The 19704-nt window shown below is 46.9% G+C and overlaps 1 protein-coding gene across 17 annotated transcripts in view; it reads right to left on the minus strand.

Annotated features, from left to right (window-relative positions):
- MACF1 (microtubule actin crosslinking factor 1) overlaps positions 1-19704 on the minus strand; it is a 377759-nt gene that overhangs the window by 34026 nt on the left and 324029 nt on the right. For all 17 annotated transcript variants that reach the window (XM_077295969.1, XM_077295955.1, XM_077295963.1 and 14 more), the window contains 12 exons: positions 12308-12427; positions 11939-12046; positions 11627-11845; positions 11151-11354; positions 10392-10623; positions 9411-9637; positions 9200-9322; positions 8858-8959; positions 8561-8662; positions 8262-8435; positions 7079-7234; positions 6719-6916 (listed from right to left, as the gene is read on the minus strand). In XM_077295969.1, the coding sequence (XP_077152084.1) occupies positions 6719-6916; positions 7079-7234; positions 8262-8435; positions 8561-8662; positions 8858-8959; positions 9200-9322; positions 9411-9637; positions 10392-10623; positions 11151-11354; positions 11627-11845; positions 11939-12046; positions 12308-12427 (1965 nt within the window). The remainder of the gene's footprint in view (positions 1-6718; positions 6917-7078; positions 7235-8261; positions 8436-8560; positions 8663-8857; positions 8960-9199; positions 9323-9410; positions 9638-10391; positions 10624-11150; positions 11355-11626; positions 11846-11938; positions 12047-12307; positions 12428-19704) is intronic.

The raw sequence follows: 19704 nt of genomic DNA on the forward strand, positions 1-19704 counted from the left end.
TTGCAAAAAATAGTTTTTACATCACCACATTTTGAGAGCTATAATTTTTTTATTAAGATTTTTGGGAGGCAGAATCAACAAAAACCAGCAATTCATGAACAACTTTTTTTTTTTAGGGGGGCGAGTTTATACTGTTCCGCGTGTGGTAAAATTGATAAAGCAGTTTTATTCTTCGGGTCACTATGATGGCAGCGATACCTCATTTATATAATTTTAATGTTTTCGTGCTTTTATACAATAAAAACAGTTTTATATAAAAAAATTATTATTTTTGCATCGCTTTATTCTGAGAGCTATAACTTTTTTATTTTTCCAGTGATGGAGCTGTATGGCGGCTTGTTTTTGTGGGACAAGATGACGTTTTCAGCAGTACTACGTTTATTTATACCCGTCTTTTTGATTGCGTGTTATTCCACTTTTTGTTCGGCGGTATGATGATAAAGCATTGATTTTTTTTGCCTTTTTTTTTTTAATCATGTTCACTAAATGGGTTAACTAGTGGGACAGTTTTATACGTCGGGTCGTTAGGGATGTGGCGATACTAAATATGTACTTTTATTGTTTAGATTTTTTTTTTATTCAAATTTTTATTTATTGATGGAATAACTATTGATTTTTTTAAAATATTTTTACAATTAGTAAAAAAATAAATTAAAAAAAAATTGTATTTAATTCTTACTTTTACACTTTGTCCCACTATGGGACACTCAGATCTGTATGCTATAGAAGCTGTCAGCGCTGCAGTTTCTATTACACTAACCTGAGAGACTTTCTGGTCATCACTGGACATGACAGGATGTCTCTCAGGTCTGGAGACCTGGATGTCGTCATTATGACATCGGGTCTCCTTGGCAGCGATCAGGACCTCGCAGCATGACGTGGGGTCTCCGATCCACGCCAGAGGGGCTGTTAGCTTTGATCGCAGCTGTCATGTTTGATCGCAGTGTACCGGGGGTTAACCCCTTCATGACCTTGGGATTTTACGTTTTTCCGTGTTCGTTTTTCGCTCCCCTCCTTCCCAGAGCCATAACTTTTTTATTTTTTCGTCAATATGGTCATGTGAGGGCTTATTTTTTTGCGAAACCAGTTGTACTTTTGAACTACATCATTGGTTTCAGCATGTCATGTACTAGAAAACGGGAAAAAAATTCCAAGTGCGGTGAAATTGCAAAAAAAGTGCAATCCTACACTTGTTTTTTGATTGGCTTTTTTACTAGGTTCACTAAATGCTAAAACTGACCTGCCATTATGATTCTCCAGGTCAGTATGAGATCATAGACACCAAACATGTCTAGGTTCTCTTTTATCTAAGTGGTGAAAAAAAATTCCAAACTTTGCTAAAAAAAAAAAAAAAAAAAAAAAAATTGCGACATTTTCTGATACCCGTAGCGTCTCCATTTTTCATGATCTGGGGTCAGGTGAGGGCGTATTTTTTGCGTGCCGAGCTGGCATTTTTAATGATAGAATTTTGGTGCAGATACGTTCTTTTGATCGCCTGTTATTGCATTTTAATGCAATGTGGCGGAGACCAAAAAAACTCAATTCTGGCGTCTCAAATTTTTTTCTCACTACGCCGTTTAGCGATCAGGTTAATCCTTTTTTAATTGATAGATCGGGCGATTCTGAATGTGGCGATACCAAATATGAGTAGGTTTGATTTTTTTTTTAATTGATTTATTTTGAATGGGGCAAAAGGGGGGTGATTTAAACTTTTATTTTTTTTTACATTTTCACATTTTTTTTTTTACTTTTGCCATGCTTCAATAGCCTCCATGGGAGGCTACAAGCTGGCATAGCCTGAACGGCTCTGCTACATAGCAGCGATCATCAGATCGCTGCTATGCAGCAGAAATGCAGGTGTGCTATGAGCGCCGACCACAGGGGGGGGACGCTCACAGCAGGCCAGCATAAGTAACATAGAGGTCTCAAGGACCTCTATGGTTACAATGCAGGAGCATCGCTGACCCCCGATCATGTGACGGGGGTGGCAATGCGCTCATTTCCGGCCGCCCGGCCGGAAGCGCTGGTTAAATGCCGCTGTCAGCGTTTGACAGCGGCATTTAACTAGTTAATAGCGGTGGGTGAATCGCGATTTCACCCGCTGCTATTGCAGGCACATATCAGCTGTTCAAAACAGCTGACATGTCCCGGCTTTGATGCGGGCTCACCGCCGGAGCCGGCATCTGACCTTGGACGTACTATCCCGTCCGATGCCAGAAAGAGGTAAAAGTGCCGGGAGCGGTCCATGACCACTCCTGGTACATGATGCCGGGTGTCAGCTGTGAGAATCAGCTGACACCTGGCTGCAATCAGCCGTGCTCCCCCTGTGAGCGCGCCCATGAGGTACTATCCCGTCCATGGTCAGACGGGCCCAGGGCACATGGACGGGATAGTACGTCCAATAGCAGAAAGGGATTAAATAATATTGGTCCGAGTGCTGTCTGTATTTTTTCAATGGACAGCACTCGGACCGAAAATATGATCGTATTAACAAATTCTTAGCGGGACTATGAGCCCTCAATCTTAAAGAGCATCTGTCACCAGGTTTTTGCTTCCCCCGATCTGAGAGCTGCTTCAAGTTGGATTTGAGACCCTGATTACAGCGATGTGTCACTTACTGGGCTACTTGTTGTTTTATGATTGATAAAATCAGTTTCATCTGCTGCAGATCTATCAGTTCTCTGAATGCTGAATTCTCAATAACCCTGCCCACACCGCTGATCGGCAGCCTTCTGCCTATGCACAGTGAACATAGAAAGCTGCAAATCAGTGGTAGGAGTGGGGTTACACAAAGCTCATGAATATGGAAGGCTAGATGGCAGCATTCTACTAATCCTATAGTGATAATTTACTGCTGATGAAACAGTGATTTTATCACAACCACAGCATGCAGCCCAGTATGTGACACTGGAATAAAGATCTCTGTCTCTACATTATGCCGTGTAAAAACTGGAAAAAATAGATTAAAATCTGCGCTGCCTGTTGCCCAATGACAGGGGATACGATCCATAGAAATGCGGCTTATCAACACAGTTTTGAAGTTACACACTTCATCAGAACAAATCACAATGATAGGAAACTAGCAATTAACTGGGACGATATCCTGAGACATAAAAATACACAAAGAAAATGGGAGACGTTTAATAGCATCCTGGATAGGACCTGTGCACAGTATATACCATATGGGAATAAACATACTAGAAATAGGAGGAAACCAATATGGCTAAATAGAGCTGTAAGGGGCGCAGTAAGAGACAAAAAGAAAGCATTTAGAGAATTAAAGGAAGTAGGTAGTGATGAGGTATTAAATAAATACAGAAAATTAAATAAATTCTGTAAAAAGCAAATCAAGGCAGCAAAGATTGAGACAGAGAGACTCATTGCCAGAGATAGTAAAATTAATCCCAAAATATTCTTTAAGTAAATAGTAACGAACTAAAAAATGATAGTGTTGGCCCCCTTAAAAATAGTCTGGGTGAAATGGTGGATGAGGATGAGGAAAAAGCCAATATGCTAAATGACTTTTTTTCATCAGTATTTACACAAGAAAATCCCATGGCAGCCAATATGATCAGTGATAACAAAAATTCCCCATTAAATGTCACCTGCTTAACCCAGCAGGAAGTACGGCGGCGTCTAAAAATCACTAAAATTGACAAATCTCCGGGCCCGGATGGGATACACCCCCGAGTACTGCAGGAACTAAGTACAGTCATTGATAAACCATTATTTTTAATCTTTAAAGTCTCCATAATAACAGGGTCTGTACCACAGGACTGGCGTATAGCAAATGTGGTGCCAATATTCAAAAAGGGGACAAAAACTGAACTCGGAAATTATAGGCCAGTAAGCTTAAAGGGAACCTGTCACCACGTTTTTGGAAGATGGGATAAAAATAGCGTTAAATAGGGGCAGAGGTGGGCATTACATTAGTGTGTTTGTTATGCGTTTATTACCCACCTAAGTTGCCGAAATACCTTTGCAAAGTCTCCGTTTTCGCCTGTCAATCAGGCTGGTCTGGTCAAAAGGGCGTCTTGTCTTCCCCCAGATTTTGCGTAGTTTTCCGTTGGTGGCGTAGTGGTGTGCGCATGCCCAAAGTCCTGAATCCTCTGCCATGGGATTTAAAAGAGCGCGGTGTTCGTTTTCATTGGTGATCGGTGGGCGCGGCCATCTTCCTTTGGCCGCGCGTGCGCAGAAGCGGCGCTCTGCTGGCCGCGGCTTCAGGAAAATGGCCGCGGGATGCCGCGCGTGCGCAGATGGATATCGCGGCGGCCATTTTCCTGAAGCCGCGGCCAGCAGAGCGCCGCTTCTGCGCACGCGCGGCCAAAGGAAGATGGCCGCGCCCACCGATCACCAATGAAAACGAACAGCGCGCTCTTTTAAATCCCCTGGCAGAGGATTCGGGACCTTGGGCATGCGCACACCACTACGCCACCAACGGAAAACTACGCAAAATCTGGGGGAAGACAACGCCCTTTTGACCAGACCAGCCTGATTGACAGGCGAAAACGGAGACTTTGCAAAGGTATTTCGGCAACTTAGGTGGGTAATAAACGCATAACAAACACACTAATGTAACGCCCACCTCTGCCCCTATTTAACGCTATTTTTATCCCATCTTCCAAAAACGTGGTGACAGGTTCCCTTTAACCTCTACTGTGGGTAAAATCCTGGAGGGCATTCTAAGGGATGCTATACTGGAGTATCTGAAGAGGAACAACCTCATGACCCAGTATCAGCACGGGTTTACTAGGGACCGTTCATGTCAGACTAATTTGATCAGCTTCTATGAAGAGGTAAGTTCCGGACTGGACCAAGGGAACCCAGTGGACGTAGTGTATATGGACTTTTCAAAAGCTTTTGATACGATGCCACACAAAAGGTTGATACATAAAATGAGAATAATGGTGATAGGGAAAGATATGTGTAAGTGGGTTAAGAGCTGGCTCAGGGATAGGTAACAAAGGGTGGTTACTAATGGAGCACACTCGGACTGGGTTGCGGTTAGCAGTGGGGTACCACAGGGGTCAGTATTGGGCCCTCTTCTTTTTAACATATTTATTAATGACTTTGTAAGTCTACGTTCACATTTGCGGTCTGCGCCGCAGCGTCGGGCGCCGCAGCGTCGCCGCATGCATCATGCGCCCCTATATTTAACATGGGGGCGCATGGACATGCGTCGCACTTGCGTTTTGCGCCGCATGCGTCACTGCGGCGCACGCGTCCGGGCGCAGAGGACGCAGCAAGTTGCATTTTTGCTGCGTCCAAAATCAATGAAAAAAAGGACGCATGCGGCGCAAAACGCAGCGTTGTGCATGCGTTTTGCTGCGTTTTTGTTTGCATTGTGCGTTGCGGCGCCGACGCTGCGGCGCACAACGCAAATGTGAACGTAGTTTAAGGGGCATACAGAGTAGTATTTCAATATTTGCAGATGACGCTAAACTCTGCAGGGTAAACAATACAGCGGAGGACTTTTATATTACCGGATGATTTATGTAAACTAGAAGCTTGGGCTGACAAATGGCAAATGAGCTTTAATGGGGATAAATGTAAGGTCATGCACTTGGGTAGATGTAATTAGATGTATAACTATGTGCTTAATTCTAAAACTCTGGGCAAAACCTTCAATGAAAAAGACCTGGGAGTATGGGTGGATGACAAACTCACATTTAGTGGCCAGTGTCAGGCAGCTGGTACAAAGGCAAATAAAATAATGGGATGCATTAAAAGTGGCATAGATGCTCATGAGGACATAATTTTACCTCTATACAAGTCACTAGTGCGACCACACTTACAATACTGTGCACAGTTCTGGTCTCCGGTGTATAAGAAAGACATAGATGAACTAGAGGGGGTGCAAAGAAGAGCGACCAAGGTTATTAGAGGACTGGGGGGTCTGCAATACCAAGATAGATTATTACACCTGGGGCTATTTAGTTTGGAAAAACGAAGACTAAGGGGTGATCTTATTTTAATGTATAAATATATGAGGGGACAGTACAAAGGCCTTTCTGATGATTTTTTTAATCACAGACCTGAGACAGGGACAAGGGGGCATCCTCTACGTCTGGAGGAAAGAAGGTTTAAGCATAATAACAGACGCGGATTCTTTACTGTAAGAGCAGTGAGACTATGGAACTCTCTGCCGTATGATGTTGTAATGAGTGATTCATTTCTTAAATTTAAGAGGGGACTGGATGCCTTTCTTGAAAAGTATTATGTTACAGGTTATATATATTAGATTCCTTGATAAGGCGTTGATCCAGGGAACTAGTCTGATTGCCGTATGTGGAGTCAGGAAGGAATTTTTTTCCCCAATGTGGAGCTTACTCTTTGCCACATGGGTTTTTTTTGTCTTCCTCTGGATCAACATGTTAGGGCATGTTAGGTTAGGCTATGGGTTGAACTAGATGGACTTATAGTCTTCCTTCAACCTTAACTATGCTACTATGTTAGATTAGGTGGCAAAAACCTTGTGACAGATACCCTATAAGAGGAGAGACACGGACTCTACTCCACTGAACCAGTGTCAGGAGCGAGTGACCTAATTTTGCCACTGTGTATAGTATATTACTCCACCAATGCCTTGTACAAAGAGGCCACAGAAGTGCAGTACACTGGGAGCCTGGTCAGACGCTTCTATCCTCTTTTTTATGAAAAGGACAAACACAGAAATCACATCTTATAGATGTGTCATCAATTTCTTCCTCCTACGAACCTGCTGAAGAGCCATGTCCAGCTGCTGCTCCCTCTCCTCAGTTTTTTGCAGTACAGACTCCCACAGCTGGTTCAGCATTTGCAGCCGACTTCTTAGACTGTTGGCATCATCTCCGGCACTGGACTCCAGCAGTTCATTCCCAGCCTTGATGACAGTTTTCACTGTGGTCTCGTGAGCGAGCACATCGTTTTTAAGTACCTACAAACAAGTGAGAGGAAAAACCACTTACATGTCACCTAAGTACATGAAATTAATAATTAGAGTGTGATACAAACACATATCCATAAAGCACACCAGTATTAGTTAACGCACAACATATAGCACCAGTCACAAAGTAACGTAATGTTGATCACAACTTACATGATGCTTTGCAAGCTCCACCTCTATAACCTTAGGATCTCCACTGATGGGTTTCTGCGCATCCAGCAAATCTTCGGTGTGTGTCAGCCATGACATAACTTCTGCTAATGCATGTTGGAATTGTCCAAGGGCCAACAGGGCAGCTTCCAATTTGTGCTGCAGAAAAGAGACACACAGATCACATAGTGGTAGGCCATGCAATGATATAAGGTCCATCTGTTGGGAGAGTGCCCACACTCAACTGCTTCTACTGCTTGGCCATGACACTGTAATAGTGGCTACTTGTAGGCATCTTTAAGGTGAAGCTAATGGTAAAATTAACGGGAGCCTGTCACCCTCAAAATGGAAGTTGAGCTAAGCCCATCGGCATCAGGGGCTTATCTACAGCATTCCAGAATGCTGTAGATAAGCCCCCGATGTATCCTAAAAGATGAGAAAAAGAGGTTAGATTATACTCATCCAGGGGCGGTCCCGCTGCAGTGGGCGTCGCGGTCGCGGGCCTTCCATTTTCTTACGATCACGTCCTCTTCTTGTCTTCACGCCGCAGCTCCGGCGCAGGAGTACTTTGTCTGCCCTGTTGAGGGCAGAGCAAAGTACTGCAGTGCGCAGGCGCCGGGAAAGGTCAGAGATGCCCAGCACCTGCGCACTGCAGTACTTTGCCCTCAACAGGGCAGACAAAGTACGCCTGCGCCGAAGCCACAGGAAGAGGATGTGATCGTATGAAGATGGGAGGCCCCGAACAGGACCACGACGCCCATCGGACCGGACCACAGCGGGAACGCCCCTAGGTAAGTATAATCTAACCTCATCTTTTAAGATACATCAGGGGCTTATTTACAGCATTACAGAATGCTGAAGATAAGCCCCTGATGCCGGTGGGCTTAGCTCAACTTCCTTTTTGGGGGTGACAGGTTGCCTATAAGTACCCCCAGACGTGGCAACAAGTGCCCAGATATATCGCTATTCACATAAGTGACTTTACGACAACCTTTCTCCCCCAAGGATTATACATTTATCACCTAAACTGCATTTAGTGGGAACACCTCTTTATATTAATAAAAGCACAGAACATTTGGCAGAGCAGTTGGTGGGTTTTGCCATGTGATCCTACTGTATGATATCTGTCTATGCTCCACTTCCAGGTATCATCTAGTAAGACAATGATCATGTTCAGGCACCTCACCTGTCTGTGTGTTATTTTCTCTCCCAGATTCTCCCACAAGTGTTTCAGTTCAGTGAGGGGTCCCTGAATGATTTCTCGATCTGTGTCATCAATGGCTTTCTTCAGCATCAGTTCCCCTTGATGATTCAATTTCTCCATTTCGATCTGCTGCTGGTATACCTCCACCTTGAACTCCTGGTGTCAAAACAAATGAAAAATAATGAATATGTAATAATAAGCAATAATAGTGGATACACTTTAATACAATATACCATGTATTTTACACAATTAACATAAGTTAATTAAGGAGGTACATTTACCTTCATTTCATTGAGCTGCTCCTTTACCGTACTGATGTCTGTCCCAACGGGAGGCATGTCACACAGTTTAATGACGGCATTATCCAGCCAGTCAAACATGGCCTAAAATAAGAGACACATGGGAAAGTCTGAGCAGGGCTCACCATTCACTAATGTCTGGCAACCCAATACAATATAGTTGCATTAAGAGATTTTTGTACAGAATTTTCTATCGTCAAAGCAGGTACATAAAACACAGTAATTGCAGCAGTATATTTCAGTTCAATGTATCCAGTACTGATGATTGTAGAAATCTACCTGCAAAGTGTCTTGATATTGTACCGCATAAGACATTGCATCCCTCAGTTTCTCCAGACGTTCTGTCCACGTTTTCTTTAGATTTTCCCAGCTTGAATTCATCTAATAGAAAAAAAAAGTTAAAACCATGGGAATAATAGAAAGACATGACAAATTATGAATATTGGCTCTTAGAAACCTAAATCTGAAAGGAAGGATGAAAGTATGACTTTATATCTGTATTACATGCAACAGATTTCGTACCAAATCCAGCGTGGACTAGCCTTTCTCAGAATAAAGCTGCACACTAGAGCCGATTTATCTCAGTGAGAAAAGCGGCTGCTCATTTTCCATTTCAGGTACCTCGTCAATGCTTTTCTTTACTTCTGGCTTTTCAGTCTCTCCACAAGCAAATATGAGATCAGCTCCAAGAATCCTAATAAACTCCAGTTCTTCATGAAGTCCATCAGTCTCCTCCTTGATGGACTAAAGAAAAGAAGGAAATATATTCTCAACACTCTAAACAATCTGATCAGATACTGGAGACTACAGACTAACTGCATGGGTTTCTTACATCGGCAGCTTCTATCTGTTGTTTAATCATTGACGGGTCAATTCCAGGACTCTCCAGATCGTAGACAATCTCGTGTGTGTCTTTGATAGTTGTTAGTAGTGCGTTCATATCCAACCAAAATTTCTCCGCCAGCTCAAGAACATCCAACAATTTCATTTCACGCTCGTCTGCTTTGTTTTTGATGTCTTCCCAGAAGAATGAAAGCCGATCCAGTTTATCCTGAACAGCTGAAGAAAGTCACAAGAACCAAGACATGTCATGTAAAATATCATTCTTGTACCAAATGGCTTATAGAGTAATATGTTTTAACAATAGCAATCTAAATGGCGCACTGAGAGCCTGCGGTTACCATGGATACCCAGCTTTTGGATTTGATCAATGGTAAAGACACAAAAGACATAACTAAACAAGATTAGGGTCCCTTCAAATCTGTGTCAAGGTTTTCATTCTAAATAAAATCCAAGACACAATGCCGGATGCGTCTCACGACACCCACAGTCCCCTATATATCCAATAACGTACAGTCGAGTCCGTCATAAGCTGCACTATTCCAGTCATCAATCAGGATGGTAGCCTGTGGCAAAGGCTCCTGAAGAAGGCACCGACACACGTGGACACTGCATTAATCCATGACTCCAAGACATTGCAGCCAGGCATATTTTTCTCTGAAACGCCAGGCGTGTTATAGTTTGAAGATTGTGCCAGGGGCCATAGCTGGAGACCAGACTAGTCCAGTGCCGCTTCTTCCCTTACCAGTCTAGGTGATTGGTTATCACCTGGAGCACTGGTGGTAATAGCTGGCAAGATGTGGTGCCAGACTAGTCTCGTCTGTGGCTATTTTCCATGGTTCATCTTCAAAATATATTTTCTCTGAAACGCTGGAGCATTTCAAACGAAAATAAGTCAGGCTTTGACTTCCGCTGCCTGTGGTTTGGGTAGCATTAACCAGCTGACAGGTTCCCTGTAAACTATCTTGCGTACCCTTTGCTGCGGGGTCCATATCTGCTCCTTGTGAACGACTGAGAAGTTCCTCCCCGCGATGTTTTAAAGACTCGAAGGAAGGTTGTAATTTTTCAAGCTCAACAATTGAGTGCTTGGTCTCACTGATACAATCCCGGATCTTTTCCACCTCTGCAGGTATCGGAGGAGGCATATGTAACCGAGATGCCATGCTCTCAAGGGTCTCCAACATCGGTCCCACCTTGTCATGGAACTGGTAGCGCAAAAGATAGATGAATATAGTTACATTTATGAATGACCGGAGAAAAAAAAAACATGAAGGAAGCAGGACATATACGGAAGCAAAGGTTAAGGTAAGAAACTAATCAAGCAGGATGACACTTACCTCCACGATCTGTAATGCAGAATAGTCAGGCCGACAGGGACATGTTACCATGGCAGCACAACAGAAAGTTAACACATTCCACAAGGAAAGGGAGGTGACGTGAGATGAGAGGAGAGATGGGGGGTTAGTGGAGTATGAACCACAGCAACTCAACAATGCAAACACAATAACGCAGGGGCAAATCATAAAAACACACTTATGTATGAACTATGGGGCAAGATGGTATGGAGACTACAGAGGAGGCGGCACACATCACTGGCATACACAGACTTCTTACAGAATTCAGCATTTAACATGGTGCTCACATGTTAGGGTTCATTCTACGACATCTTTCATTAGTAGTATAGTTGTACCATACACTATATAGCAATAGGTCCTGCTGTAGTAAGGCATACCTGAGCGGCTTGTGCCAGTGCATCATCCAAAGCCATAGCCATCTTGCGAACATCTTCCTTGATTCCCAGGTAGAGCTGTTCTGCGGCACTGTACTTTTCCTGCACGGCTGCCCCTTCCTCAGGATTCAGTTCACACAAGTGCGGACCAATCTTCAGCAACTTGTCAATGTGAGGTTTGTGTTCGGCAACGGATTCTCTTAATTGCTGCAATTTCAAGAAAGCACGAAACTTAAAACTTTTGATCCTGAAACAGGACATTTTAATGAAAAGGATGAAGCGGATGGTGTGGAAAGTTATACTGGGTCAACAGAGGACGTCACCTGAGACAGTCGGCATTTGTAGGCTAAATGTGAGACATATTGCTAGCCTAATTTCTGCCTCGCGCCTTGGGAAATCAAACAGACTGCTGTATAAATAGCCTGTGTGACAATGTGAAGCCTTCTGAAAAAGAAAGAATACCCTGTGCCATGCCCTACCCTGATTTCTTCTTGCTGCTGTTTAAGCATGTCATGATCAACCGCAGGAGGTGGCAGCTGAGAAATTGTGGTCTTCATTTCTTCAATCCAAGGGTTCAATTCCTCATAAGTTTCCCAAAACTGACCCACGAGAACATGCGCACGTTCCAGACGGGCAGACCGCTCCGAGTTGATGTGGCTGACATCTTCATACTGCCGCAGCAACAATTTCGATTTTTCCTGTAAAAACACAGATATAAACGCTGATCGAAGCCCAATAAAGAGGATTCTTTGCCATTATAGCAGCAGGTGAAATTGTAATTTTGCATTTACTTGTAAAGTGGCCTTTTGTTCATCTCCACATGTACCCAGAATCTCTTCCTGTGTGCCAATCAGCTCGTCAATAGAGTCTTTGTGGCGGATAATGTCGACAGAGAACGCCTGCACAGTAACAAAACTTCATTAATCTTGCGGGTAATCAGAGGGTAAGGAAATTCAGTCAAGTCCCACCGCTACTAGAACAACTGTTCTATCAAATCCATTTTCTATTTATTTATTACATTTATTTCTAAGAAAAGACTTTGGTAACAGTTCTTCAATGTCGGTCTTATTTAATAGAAATACTGGTTGCATGATTATAACAAGTAGAAAGCGACTTTCCGGCACGGATTTGCATGCCAGCAGTAAGGGAACAAGTCCTACCTTCTGCACCTGGAGCTGAGCTGTAGTCTGATCCTGCTCCAAACAGACCGGACCCAGTGCCAACAGTTTCCTCCTGGTCTCAGCCACCCAGGCTAACTCTGCGTCAGCAGCTTGTTCGTACTGGCAGGAAAGGAGCAAAGACGAAGGAGGACAATGAAGCGCACACATTGCTGACACACTGAACATGAAAGGGACAGCGCCACAGTTATTATACAGAGAAGCTGGTCACCTTCATAGGATATGACAACCTTTGGAGGCATTTATTTTTACTTAAATGCACGATTTTTTGCGAAAAAAAGGCCATCATTTTTGCAATTGGGTTTCGTGTGGACAGTTTGCAATTTATTGCATCTGTGTTGCACTGTCTATTGGTGGATGCAAAATGAGTTTACTGAGAACTTGCCAGCGAGTTCTTCTGGCAGGAGATTTTATTAATCTTATCTTATTCTCCTAAACTCCTCTCAGTTTATTTTTGACCACAAAGTCTCAGTTCAACTTTCACTTTGTTCTAAATGAGCTGAGAGAAGCTCAGAACAAAAGAGAGCTATAGACTATCCTAACAAAAGGAGCTTACTGCCAGATTCTCACGTAATGTAATCTGCAGCCAGCAATAGGCAGTGCCAAAACAGATGCTAAGGGAGGCAAATATGCAAAAATGTTAAATGAAACCAAATTTCAAAAATAAATCTAAGAAAAAAAATGACGCTGAAGGTATCCATAGCCTTTAATGAATTGGCTTGTATGGGCCCTTATGCAACTTTAAGGCTGTGTTCACAAAAAAACCCCAAAAACTGAAAGAACTGACATGCTGCAGATTTAAAAAATGCGGTCAATTTAGCTTTTGCTGGTACCATAAAAGAGGGATTTTTGGTTCTTACCGTAAAATCTCTTTCTTGGAGCCTTCATTGGGGGACACAGGTAACCATGGGTGTATGCTGCTGTCACTAGGAGGCTGACACTATGCAAATAAAGAAGTAACTCCTCCCCGGCAGTATACACCCTCCGACAGGCACCAGGCAACTCAGTTGGTGCAAAAGCAGTAGTAGGAACAGGTAATATAAAACTCAACCTATGTACCAACCCACAACAACGGCACGTTAGCCAACACGGTACAACTTCAAGGGAGGGTGCGGTGTCCCCCAATGAAGGCTCCAAGAAAGAGATTTTACGGTAAGAACCAAAAATCCCTCTTTCTTTCTCGCTTCATTGGGGGACACAGGTAACCATGGGACGTCCCAAAGCAGTCCCTAGGGCGGGTATTCTGCAGAAAAAGAGGAGTCAGGTTGGCCGGTGAGAAACCGCCGCCTGCAGTATCCTCCTACCCAGGCTCGCGTCCGCGGAAGCCTGAGTATGCACCCCGTAGAATTTGACAAAGGTGTGCATGGAAGACCACGTAGCGGCCTTGCAAACCTGCAAGGCCGAAGCTTGGTGACGAACTGCCCAGGAAGCTCCCACTGCCCGGGTAGAGTGAGCCTTCTCCCCCGAAGGAGGCTGTTTGTCTTGGACGCGGTATGCCTCCAAAACCGCTGAACGGATCCAACGAGCAATCGTGGATTTGGAGGCAGGAAGACCCTTTCAACGCCCATCTGAGACGACGAACAGAGGATCGGCCTGACGAAAAGAGGCAGTTCTGGCGATGTAAATCCGGATAGCCCTGACCACATCCAGCTTGTGAAGGGATTTCTCCAATGGATGAACCGGGGAAGGGCAAAAGGACGGGAGGACAATGTCCTCGTTGATATGAAAAGATGAGACAACTTTCGGTAAGAAGGAAGGAACCGGACGAAGAACCACCTTGTCTTGATGCAGGACCAGAAAGGGAGAACGACAGGATAAAGCCGCCAGCTCTGAAACCCTTCTAATGGAGGTGATGGCGATCAAAAAGGCTACCTTCCAGGATAGAAGCGAGAAGGAAACATCCTGAAGCGGTTCAAAGGGCGGCCGCTGCAGGGCATCTAAGACGAGGTTGAGATCCCAAGGCTCAACAAGAGACCGGTAAGGGGGAGCTATATGAGCGACCCCCTGGATGAAGGTCCTCACCTGAGGCAGGGAAGCCAGGTCTCTTTGAAAAAGAATTGATAGAGCGGAGATCTGACCCTTCAAGGTGCTAAGGGAAAGACCCGAATCTAGGCCCGTTTGAAGAAAGCTGAGAAGGGAAGGAAGGGAAAAGGTCATAGGAAACAGATTGTTATCCTGACACCACCGGAAAAATGCCTTCCAACATCTGTGGTAGACACGCGATGAGGCCGGTTTTCTCGCTCTTATCATAGTCTGGATGACGCTATGAGAAAAACCCACATTCTTCAGGACCGCGGCCTCAACGGCCATACCGTTAAATTCAGCGACCGAGAATTCGGGTGGGAGAGAGGCCCCTGTGAAAGAAGGTCCGGAAGATCCGGAAGTCTCCACGGAACATCCGATAACATGTTTATCAGCTCTGCGTACCAGGCTCTGCGAGGCCAATCTGGAGCTACCAAGAGTACGGGGACCCCTTCCGACTTGATCTTCTTTACGACCCTTGGGATCAGAGGGAGAGGCGGGAACAGATAGGGCATCCGGAACTGGGCCCAAGAGATCACGAGAGCGTCGCATCCGACGGCCATCGGGTCCCGAGACCTGGCGACGTACTGGGGAACTTTGTGGTTTGCCCGGGAGGCCATCAAGTCGACGTCCGGAACGCCCCACCGCTGGCAAATCTGGCTGAAGATAGCTGGAAGAAGAGACCACTCGCCCGCCACGATACCCTGGCGACTTAGAAAGTCGGCCTCCCAATTGTCCACTCCTGGGATGTGGACGGCTGACAGAGAGGGAACATGACCCTCCGCCCAGCGGAAAATTTTAGCTACTTCCGCCATGACTTGACTGCTGCGAGTCCCCCCTTGGTGATTTATGTATGCCACGGCCGTGGCGTTGTCCGACTGAATGCGGACCGGCTTTCCCGAAAGGAGAGACTCCCAGCGGATGAGGGCTAGGAAGATGGCTCTGATTTCCAAGAGGTTGATCGAGAGGCACGCCTCTTGAGCAGTCCAGCGGCCCTGGGCTGTGAGGTGGAGAAAGACCGCTCCCCAACCTTGGAGACTGGCGTCGGTGGTAATCACCTGCCAGTGGGGGGGTAAAAATGACCTCCCGCACAGAATGGAGGTGGACAGCATCCACCAAGAGAGAGACTGTCTCGCCCTGGGGGAGAGGCGAAACGGACGGTCCAGGGAAAGCGGGTTCCTGTCCCAGGCAGACAGAAGAGCCAGCTGGAGGGGACGAGAGTGGAACTGAGCATAGGGGACCGCTTCCATAGAAGCGACCATTCTCCCCAGAACTCTCATGGCTAGACGAAGGGACAGAGGACTCGGACCCTTTAGCGCTCTGACACCCCGACGAAGAGAAAGAAACTTCTCCTTGGGAAGGAAGACCTGAGCCCGAAAGGTATCGAATTCCATGCCTAGGAACTCCAGCCGTTGGGTTGGAATCAAGGAAGACTTCTGGTAGTTGATCAACCAGCCTAGGCGAACTAAGGTGTTCAGAGTAAGATGGAGGCTCTGGCTGCAATCCCCCTGGGATGGGCCCTTGATCAATAGGTCGTCGAGGTATGGGATTACCAGAATCCCTTTTGAACGCAGGATGGCCATGACAGCTGCCATGACCTTCGTAAAGACCCTGGGAGCAGATGCCAGCCCGAAGGGGAGGGCAGTGAACTGGTAATGATGCTCCCTGATCGCGAATCGGAGGAACCTCTGATGCTGCACGCAAATAGGAATGTGAAGGTACGCATCCCGAATGTCCACTGAGCACAGAAACTCTCCCGGCTCCATGGACGCGATCACCGAGCGCAGAGATTCCATTTTGAAGTGTTGAATCCGAAGGTGGCGGTTCAATCGTTTGAGATCCAGAATCGGACGGAGAGAGCCGTCCTTTTTTGGAACCACGAACAGGTTTGAATAAAACCCGGAAAACCGCTGACGAAAAGGCACCGGCACTACGACTCCCGAGGCGAGGAGCGAATCGACGGCTTGGAGAAGCCCTGGGAGATGAGAGGGCTTTTTGGGAGGACGAGAGAGCATGAAACGTCTTCCTGGGGGCGAAGAAAACTCTATTTTGTAGCCTGACGTGACGATCTCCCTGACCCAGGCGTCGTCGACTACTGAAAGCCAAACCTCTGAGAATAGAAGAAGGCGGCCTCCCACCCTGGAAGGAGTTCCAGGTGGGGGCGACCCGTCATTTATTAGAAAACCTGCGGCCCCGAGATCCCGATGGTTTTGCGGGGTGGCTCTTGGCTCTCCAGCGTGGCGGAGGCCTGAAAGAAGGTTTTCTACGGTCCCCTTGTGAGGAGGAACGGTCCTGGACGGGGTTTCCCGAAGAGGCAAAAGACCGAAAGGGACGAAAGGACTGGGGACCCCTCCTGTTGAAGGGACGTTTAGGCTTGGACTGGGGTAAGGAGGTACTCTTACCGCCAGTAGCGTCCGAGATCATTTGATCTAGCTGCGAGCCGAAGAGTCTGGAGCCCTGGAAGGGCAGACCCGTGAGCGATTTCTTAGATGCGGGGTCAGCGTTCCACGCCTTTAACCAAAGAATCCGGCGAATGGCGACAATGTTGCCATTAGCCCTGGTAGAGCAGGCCGCTGCATCAAGGGAGGCATTCATCAGGTATTTTCCTGCCAGTGAAATCCGATCCGCTAATTCAGACAGTTCTTCAGCAGGAGCAGAGGCCGAAATGTCCCTGCGCAGGGTCTTGGCCCAGGCTGAAACAGCCTTGGCTACCCATGACGAGGCGAAACTAGGGCAAAGGGAGGCTCCGGAGGCCTCAAATGCTGATTTTGCTAGCGCCTCGATTTGTCTGTCCGAGGGGTCCTTAAGGGAAGCCGCGTCCGGAATAGACAGAACTGTCTGTGAGGATAGCCTGGACACAGGCGGGTCGACCTTAGGAGACTCGGACCACTTGGAGACCAGGTCGGAGTGAAAAGGGTATAACACATCAAGCAGTTTCCTGCCTGGGAAACGCTTGCTAGGGTTTTCCCAGTGAGTGGCGGTAGTGTTGTCAAACTCCTTGTGATTAGGGAAAACCCTAGAGGGACGTTTAATCCGTTTAAAAGCAACGGAGACGTCCTGAGAGCTTGCCTCATCCTCCTTAAGATCAAGCGTTGAATGATAGCTGAGATAAGGCTATCAACCATGTCTTGTGTTCCGGAAGTCTGATCTGCATCCGAGTCAGATTCCGACTGAGAGGTGACATCAGACCCGAGGTCCGCCTGTGAGGAAGGGGAACGGGCAGATAGGGGAATCCCGATGTGGTCCGGTGAACTGGAGAAGGATCTAGATAAGGTCCGTTTTCTGTCTCTTTTGTCCGGTCTGCCTCTGTGAGAGTCTAGGACAGGTGCGGGCGAATCGCCGTGAGAGGCGTTCGTGGCACTGGTGGCATTAGAGAGAAGCGGGATGCGTTTAAGTGCCTGGACCAGGGACTGAGAAACCTTAGTCAGGTCGGACACAGATTGAGACATAGCAACAGCCCACTCCGGGGGAGGGGGGGTGCACTCATCCCGGGACCCTGAAGCTTCCAGGGGAGCTGACATGGTGGGAGGAACGCAGGACGGGCAGAAATGAGATGGCTGACCTGAAACCCACTTTTTCTTACAGTGAGCGCAGACGTAATGGATGGCCGTAGGGGCAAAGGCCGGGGTGGGGTCGGACATAGGTGGATATTACCTTGTCCCCAGAGAATACTGCCAGGTGGAGTAGGAGGTAGTGCTGAGCCTGGTGAAAGACAGCGGTAACCGCAGGTGCCTGTGTTCCCCCGAGAAATCCTGTGTCCCACGCGATGAGCAGACGCTGACAGGGAGCAGGAAGCAGGAGAAAAGAGCGCGGAGAAAGTGCGACGCTGTGGGCGTGCACAGGACCGAAGGGGGGAAAGAAAGGAACGCCCCCTGTAAAACTGAAAGCAATCCGGCCGCTATACCGTCGACCGCCACAAGAGGGCGCTCAAGCGGCAAGAAAGGGAAAAGCAGGGAGACGCTGCACATCCCGGCCGCACTAATTCCGGCCACCACCAGAGGGCGCTCAAGCGCTAAGAAAGGGAACATGAGGCAGAGAGAAATGGCGGGCGAACGAGCCTGCAAGTTTGAATAAGGAGGGGGAAAAGATGCCAGCCTTCCTGCTCTCATTCCTACGTGGTCTCAACGCCCGAATATGCAGCCCACTTCCCTGTCAGATGCTCCCCTATGGTAAGAGGAGATCGCTGCTGGGCAGGGTATTGGTGGGGATGGGGGGTTTGTTGATTGAAGATTCCCTACCTGCAGATGAGGAAGCATCAGGATCCCTGGTAGATAGAGGGTCCTGGAAGTAGTCCTCCTTCCCGCGCCACGACTCTCCGGCGCAGAAGACGGCGTCGACCCCTTAACAGGGGGAGAGGGTCACTGGATGTGACCGCCGTCTTCCTCTCAGCCCGCTCCGAGGAGAGGGATGAGGAGGGGAAACGGGCAGGACTGGCCACCGAAGAAAGGGTCACCCTGAACACCCGAATGGGTGACAGGGGACAGAGTCCTGCCCAGCGGGTCCGAGAGGGTGCGATGTGGGTGATACCACACTGCTCTCTCGGTCGCTCAAAGTGGGGAAGACAGGGTGAGAAAACTGCACCCTGTTACCCTGAAGAAAGAGTCTGAAAAAGAAAGGGGAAATGATTAAAAAACACACAACAAATCCCTGTAAAAGAAATGCGGATCTGGGGTTAGATCCAGGTCCGCCTCCTACAGAGACACTAAGCAAAAACTGAGTTGCCTGGTGCCTGTCGGAGGGTGTATACTGCCGGGGAGGAGTTACTTCTTTATTTGCATAGTGTCAGCCTCCTAGTGACAGCAGCATACACCCATGGTTACCTGTGTCCCCCAATGAAGCGAGAAAGAAAAGCATCTATCAATTTGCATAAAAAAGCTGCATGTGAACATAGCCTTACTAAGCATTGGATGAAATTTAATCACACACTCTACACCTGGTGCTAAAAAGTTGAAAAATTTGGCGCCAGTGGCATTTGTGCCAAAATTGAGTGACCTTTTGAGCCGGCTTCTTCGCCTTTCAAAAAAGAGGGAGGAGATCAGCAAATTTATAAAGAACTTTTATACATTTGGCACCACTGTTCCCAGTTTCTCTGCTGACTTACAGCCATAGCTGTATACACGTGGCTGTCCTTTCACAAGCTGTCATAAGAGCATGAGTTGTGTTAACCTATTGTGACGTACAAGCCAACACATTACAGGCCAATAAATAGCCCCTTTACTAAGTAGCTCACATATGCTACAGGCTGCCATCTGATCGGCTCAGCTAGTCAAATGCATTCATTGCAAATCAGAAAGACCACCAAACAAGGGAAGAGAAACCCGGTCCATGTATAGTACATTTCCCGCCAACACATGACA

This window comes from Ranitomeya variabilis, chromosome 3 (assembly GCF_051348905.1).
Source record: "Ranitomeya variabilis isolate aRanVar5 chromosome 3, aRanVar5.hap1, whole genome shotgun sequence".
Lineage (NCBI taxonomy): Eukaryota > Metazoa > Chordata > Amphibia > Anura > Dendrobatidae > Ranitomeya > Ranitomeya variabilis.